Here is a 19,329-nt window from a genome sequence, read left to right on the forward strand (position 1 = left end):
GCATAGTGATAAGATGACAAAATAACTTTGCCTTGGGAGAGGCTGTTTGTGGAGACAGTCCTCCAGCTTGAAAGGAGGCAGAAGTTGGTTTTGAAGAAATATTTATTGAATTCTGATTACGACAGCGATTCCTCTGTTACTGTAAAGCAGCTGATTGTTTTATGTTTCTAAAAATCTGCCTGCTGGTGCAAACTTGATAAAAAGAAGTTTAGTATCGCTTCTCACTGTCCCCTAAATTCACCGATTGCATCAGCAGAAGCAGGGTTAGTGCAGCTTGAGTAAAGTGATCTGGCCCTCAACTGAGGACCATGTTCCCTGTCCCACATTGTTGGGGAAACTGAACCTGGGGATCGGTAAAGATTTGTTGAAATAGGGAGTCTCTGTGGTGTTTTACTTGATGCTAATCCCTTGATTTCTGGTTTCTAGTGGGGGGTGTGAATGTGGCTTGCTTTTCAAAATTCATGTAAAAATTAACTTAGTTTCTGGCTATAGTGGTTTTGGGTGGGGTTTTTTGGGGGGTGGTGGTTGGTTTTTTTTTGATTAAAAAAAAAACTTAGCAATTGAGAAAGAAATCGGCTTTCTCTGAGTTTGCCCACTGAGGGTTCTGGTTATGGAACCATTTTGCTGTGTAAGATGTAGATCATTAAAGAACAAAGGCAAAATCATCTGTTCCAGCTTCCATGATAGCATGGAGATTATTCTGTGTCTCTTCTCTTCCCCCCCCCCCCCCCCCCAAAATCTGAAGCTTTTTTTTTATTATTGACTCTGCAAACTTTCTTAATGTTCAATTAAAGTATTTTAATTTTCAAGTAAAGTCCCTTTAGGACACGAATCTTAATAAGCTTGTTCTCCTTTTCATTCCCAGCCCCTCACTGCATAGGTATTTGCTGCAGCCATATGTTTCTGATACTGTACATTTCAATAGTTTCCTGGATTATGCACTGCATTTTTTCCATTTATGAAAACCTTTCCAGTTCTGAAATATAGTTACCAGGAAAACGCTCATTTCACTGCATAGAAGGAAAAACCATTTTGAGTTAGCTGAAGCTTGGGGATAGATGGGGAAGGGAACAAGCAGTATCTGTCATTTTGATTTACTGCAGAAGTCAACAGTTCTCCGACAGGAATCAAATGTGACTTGGTAATGTATAGTAAATGGAGACTGTGACGATTGATTTCACAGTGAAGATAAATTCTCATGAAATGAACATAATTGCATGTTTATGAAAAGGCTACGTTGTGAAATAATTAAATTATTTTCCTGTTAGTTTCTAATTAAAATAAATAAAAAGAAAAGGGGGGGGGAGAGAAAAAGTCTTTGTGTGAAATAGATACAGTACTGCTTAAAGAAGGGGAGGGTGAGTTTTGTTTTTCAGCAAACTAATTTATTTAAAGTTTTTGAGTGGGCCAATCTACTTTATAGACACCATGAAAGACCTTTGGAGATGGACTCCTCTAGTTTACTCACCTTAGCAGTACTAGATATTAAAACAGAGTATACAAGAGCAAGTGCCCTTTGACTCCCAGATCATTTTTGGCCCTGTCCATCTACATGAGTCTTCCTTTAAGCAGCTGAAGTTGTGCTGTGGGGTCAAGCAGTATGTGTTTAAACCTAAAGCTGTCAAGAAAATGATGCTATTCTGTGTTAACCATCCTTTTCTCCTCCACAATAAACTGCTGGCAAGTCTATTCGATTGGAAAAGAGATCAAATATATTAAAAGTGTGTGAAAGTAATTATACTGTAGGGAGAAAACCTAACGTTTGCAGTACTGCTGTGGAACATAATGTGAAGTTGTGTAGATGTAGCCACTGACAGACTTTCTTAGGCAGAGCTAAGAATGGAGGAGAGAGGATTTTGTCAGCGCTTCTGCTTACATGCAGTAGCTTAACCGGTGACGTCCTCATCGATGAACGTGTAAGACTCTTGTGTGGAGTTCAAGAACAAACAGCAAATTCTGCCTGTCCCAGAAAGTTGACTTTCCTTCTAGGATTTCATCCCAAACACTTTCCCTATTCCCCATGTATTTCCTGTAAAAAATATTCACTGATGGGTGCTCTTTCTTTTAGCTAAGTACTGTAGCCTTCACTGTGCCTTCCTCTAGGATGCAGCAGTCCCATCTCTCGCTAATGAAGAAGCACAAGCAGTCATCGTTTCTCATGATCTTGCCCAGTTGACTACAGGGTGCACGTGTCACTATTTTACTAGATTCTGTGCTGTTCTAAAGTAATCCTTTGCCTTTGCAGTAGAGTAGTTGCACTTTTTTCCTGATTTATTTATCAATAAATTGTATTACTGTATTACAATGCCATCTAAATACTTCTTCTCCTTTAAGTAAAGGAGAAATAATGAGTAAAAACTTTTTTTTTTTTCTACAAGCAGAGAAAAAGCTTCCTTTCTACCTCTTTTCCAACTCTGGAGAGATGATTTCTTTCTGTTTTGTGGGAGAAAAGGTTCTACTAGCTAAAGATTTTGTGGGTTATAAAATGGTAGTAGGCTGAAGCATTTGTTGAACTGGTGAATTTCCAGGCTTTTCTTACCAACACTGGGAGTAACAGCTGTACAAAGAGGAAGAGTTACCTGGCAGTCCTTTGTTGCCCATCCCAGAAAGCTGACTTTCCTTCTAGGATTTCATCCCAAACAATTTGCCTATTCCCCACATATTTCCTGTAAAAATATTCACTGATGGGTGTTTTTTCTTCTAGCCAAGTACTGTAGCCTGGGCCGAGAACTGTAGCCTTCAGCGTGCCTTCCTTTAGGATCTATGCAACAGTCCCAGGACAGAAGCTATGTTCCTCTTCACACTTACGCCTGGGAGCCAAAGAAGCAGAACTGATGTGTGAAATTTCCCTTTCCTTGTGGAGGAACATCCCACCAAATCTCCCCGTCTTTTACTTTCCTGCCCAACCAGGATCTGGATGAAACCGAATGATGGTGCTGCTTTCCTCCCCTCTATGTTTCTGCGTGGTAGCGGGATGTGAGCAGCATCCTGGGGGAGCAGAGAGAAAGCACGGGACTGTTCCTCTGTGCCTTCACAAGAACAGGTTCCTGAGAGCTAGATGCTCCCCATAATCATGATGCAGAGCAGCAGAACCCACTACCCCTGCATCAGAGTTGACTGTCTGGGGCAGGCTTATTGTAGAAACAGCTCCTTAATCTGAGAAACAGATGAATGTCAAGAAGAGTGTGATCAAAAGGAAGTTTTGAGGGCATACAATAGGGCTGGAAATAGAACTGCCAGATGATGAATTTTAGCTACTGACTCTGGAGTACGCTCTGACTGTCAGGAATCGTATTGTATGAGAAACCATGTTGTCTGGTAGGACCCAGGAAAGTACCCTGTGTCTCCTAAGCAAAAGGTATGGCTGTTTATTTTAGGTCCATGTTGTTGGCTGAGTGTTGCTCTAGAAAAGGATGGAGCACGAGTCTTCTCTGGGACTCCAAATGCACTAGAGCTTTAAGTACTGAATTTCTTCTTATGGACAGCAACTGGTTAACTGCTATCCGTATATAAGGGAAATTGGGCAAGAGCCAAAATAAAGGGAACTAGTGAAAGGAGACCGGGTCAGAGGAGGTGTTGGATGGAAGCCAGGCTAAAGGAGAAAGCCTAAGATGAGATGTATGTTTTTGAATTACTCAGAAAGCTAAACTCCAGGAAGAGCTGGACTGTAAGCTATTCAGAGCCCTCTCTGTTAGAAATGGAAGAACGAGAGTCTATTTAATTAAAAAAAAACCCCACAAATTTAACCCAGAAAAAAAGCTGCTAACATTTGTAAATAAACTTTTAAGATGCTGGTGAGTACAATATTTAAAAATAGGAAAAATATACAAGCCTAAGGAATAACTAGCCTTTATCCCCGAGTCCATTCCATTAAAAAAAAAAGAGGGGAGGGGAAGGTAAAAACAAAAAAGGTTAAAAGGTGGGGGTGTTTTTCTGGAATATTTCCTTATTGTCATCATTGACAAAAATTCTTTGTATGAGAAAGAAAACATAGTATGGTGGATAGGTGGTGTAGCTATTGAGGGTTAAAACTGGTATTGCCAGGCAAAAAGGGGGTTCTCAGGGAAGGGAACCAGCAGTGCCAAATCCATGCTTTAAATGTCATAGTTACACTGGGCTTGAAGAAAATTCCCTGGGGGGATCGTGTGGGCTGTGAAACACCAGTGACACTGACCAGGGCACGGCTGTTGGCAGCGTGGGCTGTGTCACGGCTGGCAGACTCGCCGCAGCTCGCAGGCAGCTTCACCCTGCGCGCTCGCCGTGTCCCAGCGCGGCGGGGGTCCTGCCGTCCCCCCCGCTCACCGGGCTGCAGCAGGAGCCGGGCTCCCCCCAGCTCCCTGGGACTGACAGCTGGGAGCAGCTTTTGCCTCTGGGTGGCCCCAAGGCAGATTCCAGAACGGGCTGCCATCCCTCACCGTCAAAAGCATCAAACCTTCTTCTCCGGGGAGTTATGGAATATTTTAGTGCCAGTTACTGTTACTACTGCAGATTTTGGCCTGTGCCATGTTAGTTTTGGCTGCGTTTCTGTTCTGCATTACATATGGGTAGATACTTCATGGTCCAGGCTCAACTATATACCGATCAGTATATCTCCTGCTCGTCTTCACCTTAAAATTGGGGGGGGGGGGTTGCGTGTGTGAACTGGAAAATATCCTTGTATTTCTGGGAGACCACTTAGCTGAGTTAGGTGGTAAAACCCTGAAGTGCTGTTATTTTGTGCCATTGTCTCAGAGGTTGTCTCTTTGGCGTTTCTGGATATTAAGAAAAAAATCTTCAGAGACACGTGTAATTAATTTTAATTAGCATTCACATTGGACTGATCTGAAATGGCAAGCCTTGATAGAAAATGTTAGTCATTGCTGTTAACTCGGAGCAGATGGTCATTATTGTTTCTTTAAAATACATGATTTGCAGAGCTTCTATGAGAGCTCTCTTCTATGAAAAATAGTGCATATGTTCAAACCAGCCGTTGTGGAATTACAGGTGTCTATAAACTGTAGACCAAGACTAAGGCTGAATAAGCAGAGTCTGTGCAGTTGCGTTACTCGTTGAATAAGTAGAGAAAATACAGCAGGGTTTTGCCCAAGATTCTCTCTCCCGATTGTGCATATATATTTGGAGTATCTGGATTCGGTTATTTTCTCCCTTTTTTGTTTTAGGTGACTATTTATGAAACCCATATTCTGTATGATTTCAATTTCAATCAAACGAGAAACATCTAAGAATTGAATCTTTTGTGGTTTTCAAGGCATAAAATTGGGCCGATGTGCATTTGGTTCTAGATTTCTAAAGCTCATTTTAATTCTGCTTGCATCCTAATAAAAAGACCAGACATTTACCAAAAAGTCACTTGAGATGATAAGCACAGTTTGAAATCCCTGTGAATGAAGATATTCCTTTATCTTTCAGTCTGTGAGTAGCTTTGATTGTTTTAGCGCGACTGCTCAAGTTAAATGTGGCTTTATGTTCCTTGGAGGATTAAAGTGTCTCATAGTCACAATTAAAATTTCACTTAATATTCTTGCTCTGTAATTGCTGTTCTGTCTCCTCCCACGCTGGCAAGAATAAGCGTATCTTCATTTAATCTTGGTTTGTATTTTCGTTCTATATATATAAAAAAAATATTACATGCATATACGACACATCTCTGTCTACTGAAATGTTCCAGATCCAACTCAATCTAAAAGCTGTCTGTGCGTGTGGTTAATATGATAATATATACACATGTTTATTAACTGGGTTTGTAATGTGTCTGCAGTGGTTGTCCTTAATATTTTTCCAGGTTTGTTGGAGATAAATATTTTAACCTTATCTTAGTATTAAGCTATTGCAAGAGGTACTATATTTCTCGAGGTCTAGCAGCTGAGTTTGCTCAGACAGCAAACAGTTTGATGTGCAGCTGCTGTAGAGGGGACCCCACTGGTATTGCCTTTGCTGTAGGAGGCTACTAGAAAGTTCTTTCTTTGTGATTTTCCATCGTGTGCTATTCACCTGTTGGTCTGGGCTTGTATAGTTCTGCTGGTTTATAGGCAATCGAGCCTTCTCTGTGCAATGCTGGCAGCCCAGGCTTCAGGACTAGTAGGACGGGAATGCCAGGAACTCGCAGCTGGGCTTAGTCTTCCACCTTAGCTGACACTTCTTCATTTCCTTTTGTACACTTTCAAATATTTTTATTCAAAAGTTTTGAATTTTGAAATTCAGTGTTCAAAAACTTACTCAATTCCACCATTTTCATGTTAGAATTCTTCTGTGATGGGAGGGGTTAAAGAAATGCCTATGGACAATGTAAAGGTAATTTCTGCCTTAGGGAGTTGACTTTTCGCCCTGAAATATGTGGGGGAAAGGAATCCAGTGTGCTGGAAGCAAAGGTAGTAATGGAGTGAAGAAGCTGTAGGGTGAGCAGAGTTAGAGCTGGGTGTCTGCTGGGCTCTCAGGTGGTGGGGTTGGCCTCAAGAAGGTATGTCCTGTGTGTGGGACGCCTCGGGGATCAGAAACAATGCTTTTAGTCCAGTTGTCTCTTCCTCTCCATAAGTAATTATGGTCTGTTTTTTTCTGGAATGCAGTTGTTGAGGTTTATTTATCTAGAGTATAATAAAACCTGCAGATAACGAATAGTATTTTCCACTCTGGAAAGATAGTAGTAGCATGATAATTTCCGGTAATGCCACTATAGATAAATTTTCGTGGACTGCGCAGGATATTAAATCACAATGATAAGACCCTACAGGAGGATGCAGCATTAGGTAGATGTGGTATATGCATGTAGCTTTCCACAGCTTCCCCGTTTATGTGTTAACATTTTAAAAATATTGAATATTCAAGGGAAATGTTGCAAATAAATTGTACTTTGAGGCATGTTCTCATTTGTTGTATCTGTTTTGTTTCTACAGTCCCTTAGACTTAAAGATGCCTGAATATCAACAGGATTTGTATCATTGAGAGTTCATCTTTTTTCCTTCTTGGTACACTGTGTTATATCATTCCCTTTGATGTATGGCATCCCATTGAGCCGCTATAGAGATGACAATGAGAACATGACCTCACTGTATTCCATATGGAGTAAGTAGGTGAGGATTGAGTAGTAACTGTTTCTGTGCTGGTGTCTTCAGCAATTTTAAAAAGTGGAAGATGAGAACAAAACAAAAGATCTGAATTGTTTTCAAGAATGTCTTTACGGCTTTCCATGAGACGCCAGTGGATTTCTAATGAGTAAAACATGCTAGTGTGTTTTTGTCAGATTCCACTAGTAACAGGAAAAGGACACACTCTTTTCAGAAGTTACTTTGGCTCTTTTTCCTTTGATTAGTTCCCGTGCCTGTCAGCCTTTCTGGAAGAAAGGAAGGCAAAGGAAGTCTAGTAGCAAGAAGGCTGGTTTGGGAGGCAAGCATCCCTTTCCCTACCCTGCTGTAAGCTTCCTGGGAGTTCTGGCTCAGTGTGTACATCCTTCAGATCCTTACTTATCCAGAAACTTGTGTCTTTGGTGGTGGTGGAGTAAGATTAGCTAGACTAAAATGGTGGAGCTCTCCGATACTGGAGGGAGAGGGGCCTTGGAGAGCTGGGGCCATCAGCTGCTTGGCCATAAGGTGTCCCTAGACCTAGAGAAAGTCTTGGTACAGAGACAGTAATGCGGGACTGCCAGCTCCCATGTGTGTGAAGTGGTCAGCTAAAATCCCTTCTTGTCCAGCTATGTTTTGTGTAGCAAGTCACAAAATGCCAAGAAGTTTAATACATAACATGACAGTCCTGAAAAAATGTTTTCACAAGCTGGTGTCATGTTGTTTTGCTCTTGCAGATAAGTATTTTTGGAACTTCCTTATCACTATGTTTTACAGCCTTTATTTGCTCTATTGTTATTTTTAGTCATCTTTTCTGAGAGGACCCTTTTACCGTTTCAGCTTCCTATTTCTTCAAAGTTATAGCTGCTTAGTTAACTTAGCCAAAAATCTTATCTCAGTAAAAGTTTCTCCTAACAATAAATTAAAGCTTTTTTTTTTTCTTCGTTTCCACAGACACACACCACCACCCCCGGCCACTTCATTTTGCTTCTCTCTTTATTTTTATTGAGTTCTTTGTTTGGTTCAGTAAATGTTCACTCAGAGATCCACAATATTGCCAATTGAATAAAATTCAAGTGTTTCGTCGTCAGTTTCAGACAACGGCATCTGAGGAGGTCATCCAGGGTATTACATGCCTTAAAGTGGGATTAGTATATTTGGAGTCGGAAGAAAAAGGTTTCATGTTAAATTCCTAATCAATAAAAACATCTGTAGAGCTTTCAATCATTCGTACTGTCAGTGGCTTTGCCTGAACTATGGGACCTGAGCCTGGAGTGTCTCTGTCCCTTTGCGGGGGGGCTCTCGGGGGGGCACGCAGGTGTGCTGCCTGCAGCCGCACCAAACCATGCGCTGGGGGCATCTTCGATCCAGATACTTGCAAGGACTGTAGTGCAAGCCCGGTGCTGAGCTGATAACGTGATGGTTAGGTGTCACGGCTGCTTGGTGGTCAGGTGGGAACACTTCCTGTTCAGTTACAACTTTTCTAACTGTTTTTTTATCTGGTTCCTGAGACTACCCCTCTAAAGCAAGGCTTGGAGCTGTCTGGGGACGTTGCTGGGAGTGGGAATTGCATCAAGTCCATTGCATTCCGGCAGTGTGATGGTGAAATCCCACCAGTCCTTGAATGCTAAAGAAGTTGATCTAGGCAGCGATAATAATAGCTTTAATTCCTGGTTCTGTAGCATATTCAGTGGTTGTGGTGTGGGATTTTTTTTTTTTTTTCCCTCAAAACATGTGGCAGAAATGACCTCTGTAGTTGCACGATGAACCCGAAGGACCTCTTGTCATTGCTGTCCTTGAAAGTGAACTGATCTCCATCACCCCACCCCCATTTCCCCTTCTCCATAGCTTGCTAAGGAAAGCAAACAGTCTGGTTGCGATGGAAGATGGATTCTTGTGCAACTGGTAAGATCTAGCAAAATGTGGTTTCTGAACCTTGGTGAGCTAAGCTTGTAGCCTTTCCTCAAAAGGCTGTTGGCTGACAAATTTACAGCGATCTGGTCTGTATATAGGATTTGAATGTGGAAACTAATGGCTAAACCATAAGGGGAAAATCTGTTCTGTTTATTGGAGAATTTACAAGTACCACCTTCCTACATACGTATTTTTCCTCCTTTCTTTTTTCTTCCATTAAGTGATTCCCTATATTTATCTAATTATGTGAATTACCTGCAAGAGGTGTTAATTAAACGTGCCTTGATTTTCTTACTATGACAGCAGACATCAGAGGTTTGGTTTGTTTCTTTAAAATACCTGAGTATGATTGTTTTCTTTCCCCTTTTACTGATGATGTCTGAAAGCTACAAATGGTGTATAACACACTGAAAGAACTCAACACGGGGAAAAGTTGCACCATTAATTATTTTGATATTTACTGGTTACAGCAGCAATCGGTGACAAGACACGCGGTTTTGTTGGCACGTCTTACGTGTTTGTCCTCTGCATCACAGCAGCCTTTTTGTTTTCCATAAAAGTGCTCCATTTTGGCAAAAGCTGGAAAATTGATTTTAAGTAGTTTCACGGTGCTTTCAGATGATTATTATTTCTAGAGCTGTGCTGTAGCATTCTAGGATATTTTTAAGTACTCCATGTAATTATTAAACAAGCACCTGTCCCATAAACTCTGTTTTCCAAAACAATTACCAAGTAATTTCTGATCCCAAAGGATTTTTAATTTAAAATGCTGTGTGCATGATATAAGAGTAGTAAAATGCTGGTTTTACAATGTGGTGTTCTTTGTTGTAGGAATGTTTACAAGGATTACCGTTTCCTTGAGCTAGCCTGTGATTCCCAAGAGGAGGTGGATAGCTGGAAGGCATCTCTGCTACGAGCTGGTGTCTATCCTGATAAATCCTCAGTAAGTTAAACAGCTCACTAGTTCTCCAGTAGCCGCTCTCTTTAAGTCAGAAAAAACCAATCCTGTCATCTGGGAAAACATGATACCTGCAGGTATCTCAGGAGATGGTAGCCTTTTCACTGTACTCTTCTGTGGCAACTTTGAAATATTCCTAATGCAATATTTTAACATCAGTTTGTGTGTCAAACCTCAATATATTAAAAACAAAACAAAGCAACCCACAAAGCAAACCTTCCAAAATGTTTTTCACTGCATCTATGTAGTAAAAAGCATTGAGGAATTTGGGGTTTCCTGAGCTTCGTTGTTTCTGTAAATGTCTTCTAAGGTAAAGATGTGCTTTGAAGTGTTTATTCCCTCAAGCTCTGCATTACAAAACTGACAGAAGCATTCCAGGCAATCATGTATATTTATTTTACTGATTCATTGCATGGTTTTTTGTGTATGAAACACGTGCTAAACCTTTCCAAAGGCAGTTTTACTCAGCTAATCGTCATGTGGAGCAAATTGAACAGGATACAGTAAAAAAAGCCTCTATTAATTTAACAGAAGTGACAGAAAGTCAGGAAATGGAGTATGCCCAACTACCATTTCATATTTTTGCACTTAGTTATTTTGGTATTTAATATCAAGCGAAGGTTTGAGGCGATGTATCCAGAGAGAAGGCTGACTAGCAAAAATACCTGTTGTTTGAGCTTTTGAATGTTTCTGTGATGCGTGGTTCACCTTCCTTCACTAAGTCTGCTGGTCCGCTACATTCCTTCAGTGGAAGATCCGTTCTGAGAAATGATGCTTTGATTTTGATGTAATTGGTGCTTCTTCCTGCTTGTTTTGCATGGCAAGGCCAGGTCCCCTGAGGCCAGGGTCTTGTGCTGTCTTCTATCTCTTCATCTTTCTCTTCCTTGTATCTCCCCTATACCTATGATACCTCCATGGCTTCCAGTATAATTCTGCATCTCCTCTGGCTGCTATTTATGCAAACAATCCTCAGCTTTCTCTCTGCAAACCAAGTTTCAAAGCTACCATCGAAGGATAAATCAGAGAATCCTTGAACTGCTGGATTTTCCAATTATCATAGGAATAAACAGGGATGCTGATAATGATTAAAGAACAGTTCAAATACAACTTTAGCAGGAGACCCACCAGGGATCTGAGAATTTAAAAAAAAAAATAAAAAAAATTGGTGACTTTTCAGTAGATCAGTTCTTATCTGGGACCATCAGAAGTCATTTTACAAGGGTTAGTTACAAGAGGCTACCTAATTAATTCAGTACTAGGGACAAAATACTGTTGTTTGGGTTTTTTTCTTGCTCAGGTTTTAAAAATGATGTCAAAAAAGCCTGTTGCTGCCTCTGGTTTAATCTTGTTTTCTGTGACTTGTTTATTGTATTCATATATCTGTTACTCTATCTTTAAACAAGACAGACTAGTTGGATTTCTAAACTTCTCTCTTCCTGTCTCTCCCTTCCCCCTCAAAATATTTTGTATTTAAAATATGTTTACAAAGAATTCTTGTTCCTGTTTAAACTTGGTCTGTCAAAGGAGACTTAGAAGATGAGAGACTTCCTTGGAAGGCAGAAGTGGAAGGGAGTCAAAATTCAGTTCTCCTTTGAGCTGGAATTATCTTTACGTTACAAAAAGAGTGAATATTATTGTTCCAAACTCCTGTAGCTTGAAATTCACCCAGCAGTCCCTCAAGCTGTTCAAGAGAGATGCTTGATGCTACTTGAGCCTTGCAAAGCACTTTGTTCCTGCAGGACTAGAGGTCCAAATGTGGACTGCAAGTCTGCCATTAAAGTTTTGAATTTTGCAGAGCAAAAGCTCCAAGACCCAGGGTACCTTAGAAGCTCCAGTGGGACCAAAATAGAAATCAGCAACATTTCATTAAAATCCTGTGTGTACTCCTCACTTTCACATCTTCCTCTGACAGTATAAAACAGTTTGAGACACACACGCACACACACACACCTTCCAGTCTTTTATTCTCTTTCAAAGATTTGGAGACGGTGGTTTTATGTGTTTTTATGTAAGAGAGACTGCCAGGAAATGGCAGCAACTTGTGTTTACTTCAGTGCTTCCCCACAGCTTTGCAATCCCGGAGTTAAAAAGGCAGAGAGGTGCCCTAGCCCCTTCCCAGACTGACCTCCTCCCTCTTCTTCATGCGCGAGTCACAGCTGGTAACTCTGAGTATCCAAGGCTTTGGCACCAGAAGTAGAAAAACTGCTGCTTAGAAATGAAAAATAGATTAATAGCGCTGTAAACCTGGAGCACGGCAGTGGGGGAGCTGGCCTGCTTTCTGTAACTGCCAGCGCAGCGTGCACAGCCCGGCGTTTGGAAGCTGAGCCCTCTGCTTTCGCGCCCGCTCCGCTGCTCGCCTGCACGGGCGCTGCTCTGAGACCCAGCGCGGTTGCCCCTAGCTGGGTTCCTTCTGCAGGAAAAGCAGGAATTTGTCCCCGAATGAGACGGATTTGTTCTGAATTCTCAGCAGGGGTAAATGGCTCAGCTAAGAATACTAATTTGGGGGTTGGTGTTTTTTCAGTGTTGCTACTTAAAATGGTGTGATTACAGCGGTAATGAGGCTCAGTACTTACTCCCGCTAATATGAAGTCTCTATGACTAATTTAATCCCCTAAGCTAAGTCCAAGGTGGTCGATTCTTAAATTTTCTTCTTGCCTAAACAAGTATAATTAATATATTAAAGATCAAAGGCCAGATGTCACCCCATTCCTCCATTTCCTCACTTCACTCTGCCTGCCTTCCCCGGCCCTCTGCAGATGGGGATGTGCACTCACGTTCCTATAGTCGCTCCTTTGTTAATTACCTTTAATCACCCCTCAGTGTTGCTCTATGAGCCCCCGAGCGCTTTTGCAGTTTGCCAAGTCACCTCCTTCCCCCAGGAGATTTGCTTTTGTCAGGACGTGGGCTTTGACAGCCACCCGGATAGCAATGAATCAGTGTTTTTATTTTTCCAACCCATATGCAAGTCAGCTTGCTTGATATAAATCATACTGTGGCCAATTCACTTTGAAATGCGATATCCATTTACCAGCTGACTTTACTGCTGGGTTGCTGGACCGATGCATCCAAAAACCTCCTTTTTTAAAAAATGACTACAACTTTGTGACTCACCTTTCCAGACTGTATTTCTCAACTGTAGGCTGGTGTTTATTTTGACTGACTTCCCACTGTATAACAAACACCGTTGATGCCAGCTTATGGCAAAACTGGCGATTAAAAAAAAAAATAATAAAATAATAGCACAGATGTTTGTCGTAACTTGCTCTGCACACTTCACCTTGCTAGCACCGTCCGTTCCTTTCCCCCCTCTCCTCTAACGCCATCTCCTCCTTGTTTGTCTTGCTAATCTAGAAGTTCAATATTTGTTTTTAAAAAAGCATTGGGTCGTGAAACTTTCCGTTTGTTGGCACGTCGCAGGGAGTGGCTGCCATGCAAGGGGAAGCAGACACGTTCGGGGGGTTGCTTTGTGTACTGGAAGTTCAGCATTACCAACACATGAAAATCCCTCTGGCTCCTGTCCCATCCCATCCCTAGATCCTTTCAGGCCTCCTTTTCTTCTCCCTTCTGTTAGTGTCCACTGACTTCCCAGGAGCTGCTCCTGATTTCCACTGAAAGACACAAAAGCGGAATCAGAATGTTTGCGTAGAGAGGAAAAATTTGTAAACCAGCATGAATTTACAGCTTTGCTGAACTTTTTAAATTCTTTGTGAATGTCCTGTGCTCCTCTGGAAGCTGCCTAACTCAAGGGTTCAGTGAATGTTCTTTGAGTCAGTTCCTCATTTGGTTTGAGCCGTTTCCAGAACTGCATGACTTAGACTGAACGCATGTAAAAATCAATGTATCTAATATTTCCTTTCTTTTTCCCTCTTCCCTCCTTGCTGCATCCTGCAAAGGGGAACAACAGAGTAAGTTGTTTGTCCTTTTACAAAATTCTTTTGTGTCCTGTCTCAAGGGTTTTGTCAGGAAAATTGCTTTCTCTTTTGGTTCACGGAGCTCTTGCCTGCATACTCTTAACAGCAGACTCCTATTAAAAATGTGGGTGCAAAAGTGTCTTCTAGAAAGCACTTAGTGGTTCTTTGTTTTAATTTTGGGGAAGGAGATGTGTTACATGTTGCTGAGTGTTGTTTTTTTAAGGCGGTTCGGCAAGAATGATACTATAAAACAGGATTGGGACCAAAGATTATGAAGGTATAGTAATAAAGACCTTCTGAGGAAAGGTTACTACAGTCTGATGAAACTCATTACAGCTGGATTTTTTGACCATACATCAAAGCTTGTATTAATGGGCAGTTATAAAAACCCAGCACTAAAGTCTTAAATAACAGATTTGCTGGCGTTGTTGGCTAAGCTGAAGTAGATCAGTGTACTGGCTTTGAAGGTGCCTTAAAATGGATGGAGGAGGGTGGGGTCAACATTTGACTTGGCTTCTAGACCCTTGATGTGTTCCAGCTGGACAGCAGCAGAAGGGTGTGGGGTGTGGAGAGGGAGAACTGAAATATGCATGGTAGGGTTTGGGGTTTTTTTCGAAAGTAAGCAGCACATAAAAAGACAGTTTGGCTGATGTTGATCTGATAAACTAATAATCGAGCGGTTCCCAGGGTTGGGACTTTTTTAATGCTGTTTTTACTGAGCTTAAGAATGGAAATTGCACATCTCGCACTTTGGAATATGATGCAGAGAGAGACTGTCATACCACGGAAAGAATTTATACAGCTTTTGTGCTCCTCCCCCCCCGCTCCCCCCCTTCCTGTTTTGGCACATTAACCCTTAGAAAGATGTATCGAGAGCATCAAAAGATGCTTCACAGCAAATGTTGAAAGTAGCCCCTGAAATAGCGCCTGTAGCATCTCTTCGTGAGCTCGAAGCATTTCTGGGGTGTTTGGGAAAGACCCAGGTGGGTTTTAAATCATCTGAAGGTTGGGGAATTTTGTCTGCTTTTAATTTTTTGTATTTTTAACCGGGTTTTGATCATTTCTGTCTACATAGTAGCTGGGCTCAGAAGCGCCAAAAATCTTCTGTTTTGTTGGCCTGCCTGAGGAAAGGGTTTGTTGTGGGTGTTGGGTGTAGAGGAGTTGAGAGAAGTGGTGTACTGATGGCATGGGGAGAGGGACTTTACACCGGAGGCGGTATGAAATGTAAATGTTAACTGCGTACACTAAATGGTCAAGTTAATGTTTATGATGTTTCTTTACGATACGTTGACATAAGGCTTTGCTGCTGCAGTGGATGCTGGTCTGATCTCCAGAAACTTAGATGCTCTGCCAAGGGAAATGGGGGTGGACGGGGCACCAAGAAGGCTCTTGGGGCGGGCAGAAACAGGTCTGGAGGTCAGGAGGTACATGGACCAGATTTGCTCTCCAGAGACCTGACCTACAGGGCACCCCAGGGACATCGGGACCAGCAGCACCTGACACGGAGTCAGTTGCTAGCATGGGGTGGGATACCCATAGGCAAGCACAGGAGGAACCTGTGAGAGCTGGTGGAGCTCTTAGCTCTCCTTTCACCCTGAGCAAGGGGCAGTCCTTGCTATAGGTTCAGAAACGTTCTCCCTCTGGCCTAGGCTGTTGGCCAGAAGGTAACTCCAGAAGAAACCTCCAGAAAAACATCCTGATCTTTCTCTTGAGCCCAGTTCCTTCCAGGGATTCTTGTATCCTTCCCTGTGTTGTGTGTGTCCCCCCTTCTCTTTCACACAGGTCATTCATGCTGGAGTCTGGAGGTTCCATCATCCCAATTAGACAGACAGAATCAACCTGCAGCTGCCTGCAGGGGCTCAAACCTGACAAACATCTTGAGATTCTGCACCTAGTGGCATGGAAAATGAAATGGGTAAACCTGAGAGATGATAAGGGAGTTTTTGAGAAAGGGTTGGGGGAAGAGAGGAATGGGGGATTGAGGAGGATGATGGTTTCTCAAAGCTGCTTACTTACTGACTTAAGTGCTGCCTTACTGTTCTGGTAGAGATTTGCTGGCTTGCAAGCAGAGCTGTAACCCTCCTAGCAGGGCTACCTGGTGCAGTATTCATACCGTGGATCATGTCATTTGTACATGTGTAAGGAACCCAAACCCACCCGCCCGTTCAGATCGTGGCTGCTTTTATACCTTGGCCTTTAGCTTTTCACTCTTAGATTTACAAAAGTAAAAATAAACATTGGAGTAATGAGTTCCTAAAAAAAAAAAGGAGGGGGGGCGGGGAAGGGAAGTAAAGAGGGTTTATAATCATCATCAGACTACTAATCATTTTTATTTTTACTTTTTATTGTTGCACAGTCATTAACGTAAGTGAGATTTCTCTCATGGTTAAAGATAAATACATCTTCTCAAGCTTTGTTGGATCAAACCTGTGAAAGGGTCGTTTAGAATGAGGTAATGGAGACCCACCTCATTCAGCCAGCACATGTTGGCAAGCCACGTCTTGCTAATACTAAAAGTGCACTCCCCACCACAGCCGTGTGCAGAGGAGCGGGGTTATTGTGCAGGGCGTTGTAGTTTCACTCTGGGTACCAGAGGCAGAGGACCTGAATGCTTCTGGCTGGTTTAATCCACCATTGTGAATTTGTTTCCTCCCCTGTGCATCTTCATCACCCTCATGTAAAAAATAAACAAAGAAATCCCCCTAAACACCCCTCCAGAGCCAGCTGTTTGAAAACGGCAGCAAAACCTGTGACATTCTCATGATATCCATCCTCAGTACGCTTCTGGCATTGTTAGAAGATTAGACAGGTGCTGTGTCTTTACGAAATTTTGCTTCCCAATCCCTAGGCACTCAAGCAGTAAAACAACAACAAAAAAGCCCCCAAACCCCAAAGTGACACTTTTTTGAATATAAAAAATTCACCTTTACCTTGTCATCCTTAATCCCCGAGTTAGCCAATCATTTCTGCTTAATTGGAATGACTAAACACTTTAATGCTGAGCTCAGACTTGAGAAAATGCAACTTGGGAAATAAAAATCTGATTCAATTACTTTTTGTGGTTAAAGTAACTGCAAAGTTCTTCTACTTATTTTGCATTGCTGTGCTTGCTGATACCCTCTACAAAAGAAGTATATAAATCGTATATTCGCATCTCAGTCAGTGGAGTTGTCACAGTGCAGATAATAACTGCACATGTGAGCATTCACTGAATATAAAGTCAGTTAGTGTAATTTAGTTTTAATTTTCTCTTGGGAAAAACAGAATTCCCTTTGAAAGGAGAAGGAAAATACTCTCCCTGCCAGGTCAGTTTGCCTGTTATTCCTTAAAATACTTCTTGGTGACATATTAATTGCTTAGATTCAAGTATTTTTTTCTTCTCTTTTCTTTTCTTTTTGAGTGAGGTTTAGTAAAATGCAGATTCCAGATCAGCTACTTCATTAAGACGACCAGATGTCCTACTGCCTCTTGAGACAGCCCTGGAAAACGGGAACTTAGTAAAGTCAGGATACTCATTCTACTGATGCATATGACAACAGCTCTCTCAGTTCATCTATTTCACGCTTGCCTACTGACATGTAAATGCAGCTATAGTGCCAGAAGCCATATGGATCCTTGCATTGTAATAAGGCTCCGAGATGCTTTCTTTTTCAATTTCGGCCATGTTTCTGAAGGGTCTTCAGTTACCTCCCAGACACAAACTCTGACTCAGCCAGTTACCCGCTGGGCTGATGCTCTGTGAGTGCCCCAGCCAGGTTCAAACTGAAAGTGGTTCTGCTCTGGGATTGCTAGAGTCCATCTTTGAGTTAAGTTGCTAAACTAGAAAGTAAAGACTTGCTTGGGTTTGTTGCATAGTAGCATTTTGAGAAGCAAACTGTGCTGATATGTCAGAGGGTGAAACGGTATAGACAGAAGTGTACATTGTGCATTCACTGCTTTAACTTTTTTTTTCATTTTTCTTTTTTTTTTTTCTTTGTCCTTTTTTTAACTAATGTATTTTAGAAAAGGAAGGCATTGAATTCTAGGAAAAGAAGAATCCACTTCAGTTATGACAAAAATTGGCTTTGGGCCAACTAGGTTTAAAAATAACTTTTAAACGAAGTGTTACATATTTTTTTTTAATTTTTTTTTAAATGTGGAAAAATGCCATAATTTTATAGACAGTGTTTCAGTCATTGCTTGGAACAGATGAATTGAATTTTACAATGAAGTCACGGTGTAAAAGAGCAGACCCAGTGAGTGAGCGTGCATGCGCACACATGCTGGGTCAGAAGCAATCCAAAATCCAGGGAGGAAAGGAAATGGCAGGCTGCTTTTCAGTCCCTTTCTTGCTGCCTCACTGTTTCAAGCATGTGAAAACACATATCAGATAAAAACTATCGTCTTGTTCTCCTGAATATTTGTGAGTTCAAGCAAGGACTAGGTGTAGCCTCGCTCCCCAAATGTTCCTGGAGAAACGGAGCAACCCTGGCTTGTATTCTTGTAAAAGTAAAAAGAATTGCTGGCATGAGAGAGTTAAAAATGCAGAGGCGGGGGGGAAAGAGATTCATAGTATTGCATCAGTTGCACTGACTGTAACAAGATGCAGGCTAACAGACTGAATGATTTCAAAACCAGTCCCAGCGAAGCTGGTAACTGCCTATCAGGGGTCGGGGGTTCAATAGCTGTCACAGGGTTTTACATTTCTGCTGTTAAATGGGACTGCTGACATTAAACAAGCTCCAGGAAATTTAGAAACGAGCAAACATTTTTTTTATTTCTGTAATGTATTCATGGTGGGCTCTTTACGTTGCTTTTGGCAAGGCATCTGCATATTGAAAATATTTTTAAATTCTTCATTCTTTATGGTGCAGCTAATTTTTGCACCACTTCCACTCTGGTGAAGGATTTCCTTGAAGCTCTACAGAAAGGTGAAATCTCTCTGGTGGTGAAGTTTCAGATCATGGAGTGTGAGTGTCAGCCCTGTTCTGGACATCCAGTGAGGTTTGCCCGCGGGAAGGCGGTGGAGGCAGCCAGCCTCTAAGGATGCTTTCCCAGCCGTGGTCCATTAGCGCCAAGGGCTGGCCGATGGGGAGGAAGGTGCTTCTGGATGGTGCTGCACCAACTGCTGCCACAGAGGTCCCTTGGACCCAAGGCTGGTACCTGCAGCTGGAGTCCCTGTGTCCCAGGTCTTGTAATAGCTGCCGTCAGGAGGGTCTGATTGCCCCTTGAGCGCGACGCTGTGGGGTCACCCATGGTGGGGACCAAACAGAAGGGGAAGCTGGCTCATAAGTATCCCAAGGCTTTGGGACAATCCTAAAATATCCTTCTTGTCTTCCAAGTCAGTAAATGCACAAAAACCTACTCCCAAGTAGTAATTGGGAGTAAATAAAAATTTGAAGGATTTTTTTTCCTGCCAAAAATGTCACCAGGCTCACCCTTCCATAGCATTTACAGTGTGACAGGAAATGTAGTCATTGGACACGAGGGTGGAGGGCAGCTGGTGAGCGGC

The 19,329-nt window shown here is 42.1% G+C and overlaps 1 protein-coding gene across 3 annotated transcripts in view; it reads left to right on the forward strand.

Annotated features, from left to right (window-relative positions):
- Window positions 1-19,329, forward strand: part of DNM3 (dynamin 3) — a 187,147-nt gene that overhangs the window by 119,357 nt on the left and 48,461 nt on the right. For all 3 annotated transcript variants that reach the window (XM_055815066.1, XM_055815064.1, XM_055815065.1), the window contains exon 16: window positions 9,801-9,912. In XM_055815066.1, coding sequence (XP_055671041.1) covers window positions 9,801-9,912 — 112 coding nt within the window. The remainder of the gene's footprint in view (window positions 1-9,800; window positions 9,913-19,329) is intronic.

The sequence above is a fragment of the Falco peregrinus genome, chromosome 10 (genome assembly GCF_023634155.1).
Source record: "Falco peregrinus isolate bFalPer1 chromosome 10, bFalPer1.pri, whole genome shotgun sequence".
Lineage (NCBI taxonomy): Eukaryota > Metazoa > Chordata > Aves > Falconiformes > Falconidae > Falco > Falco peregrinus.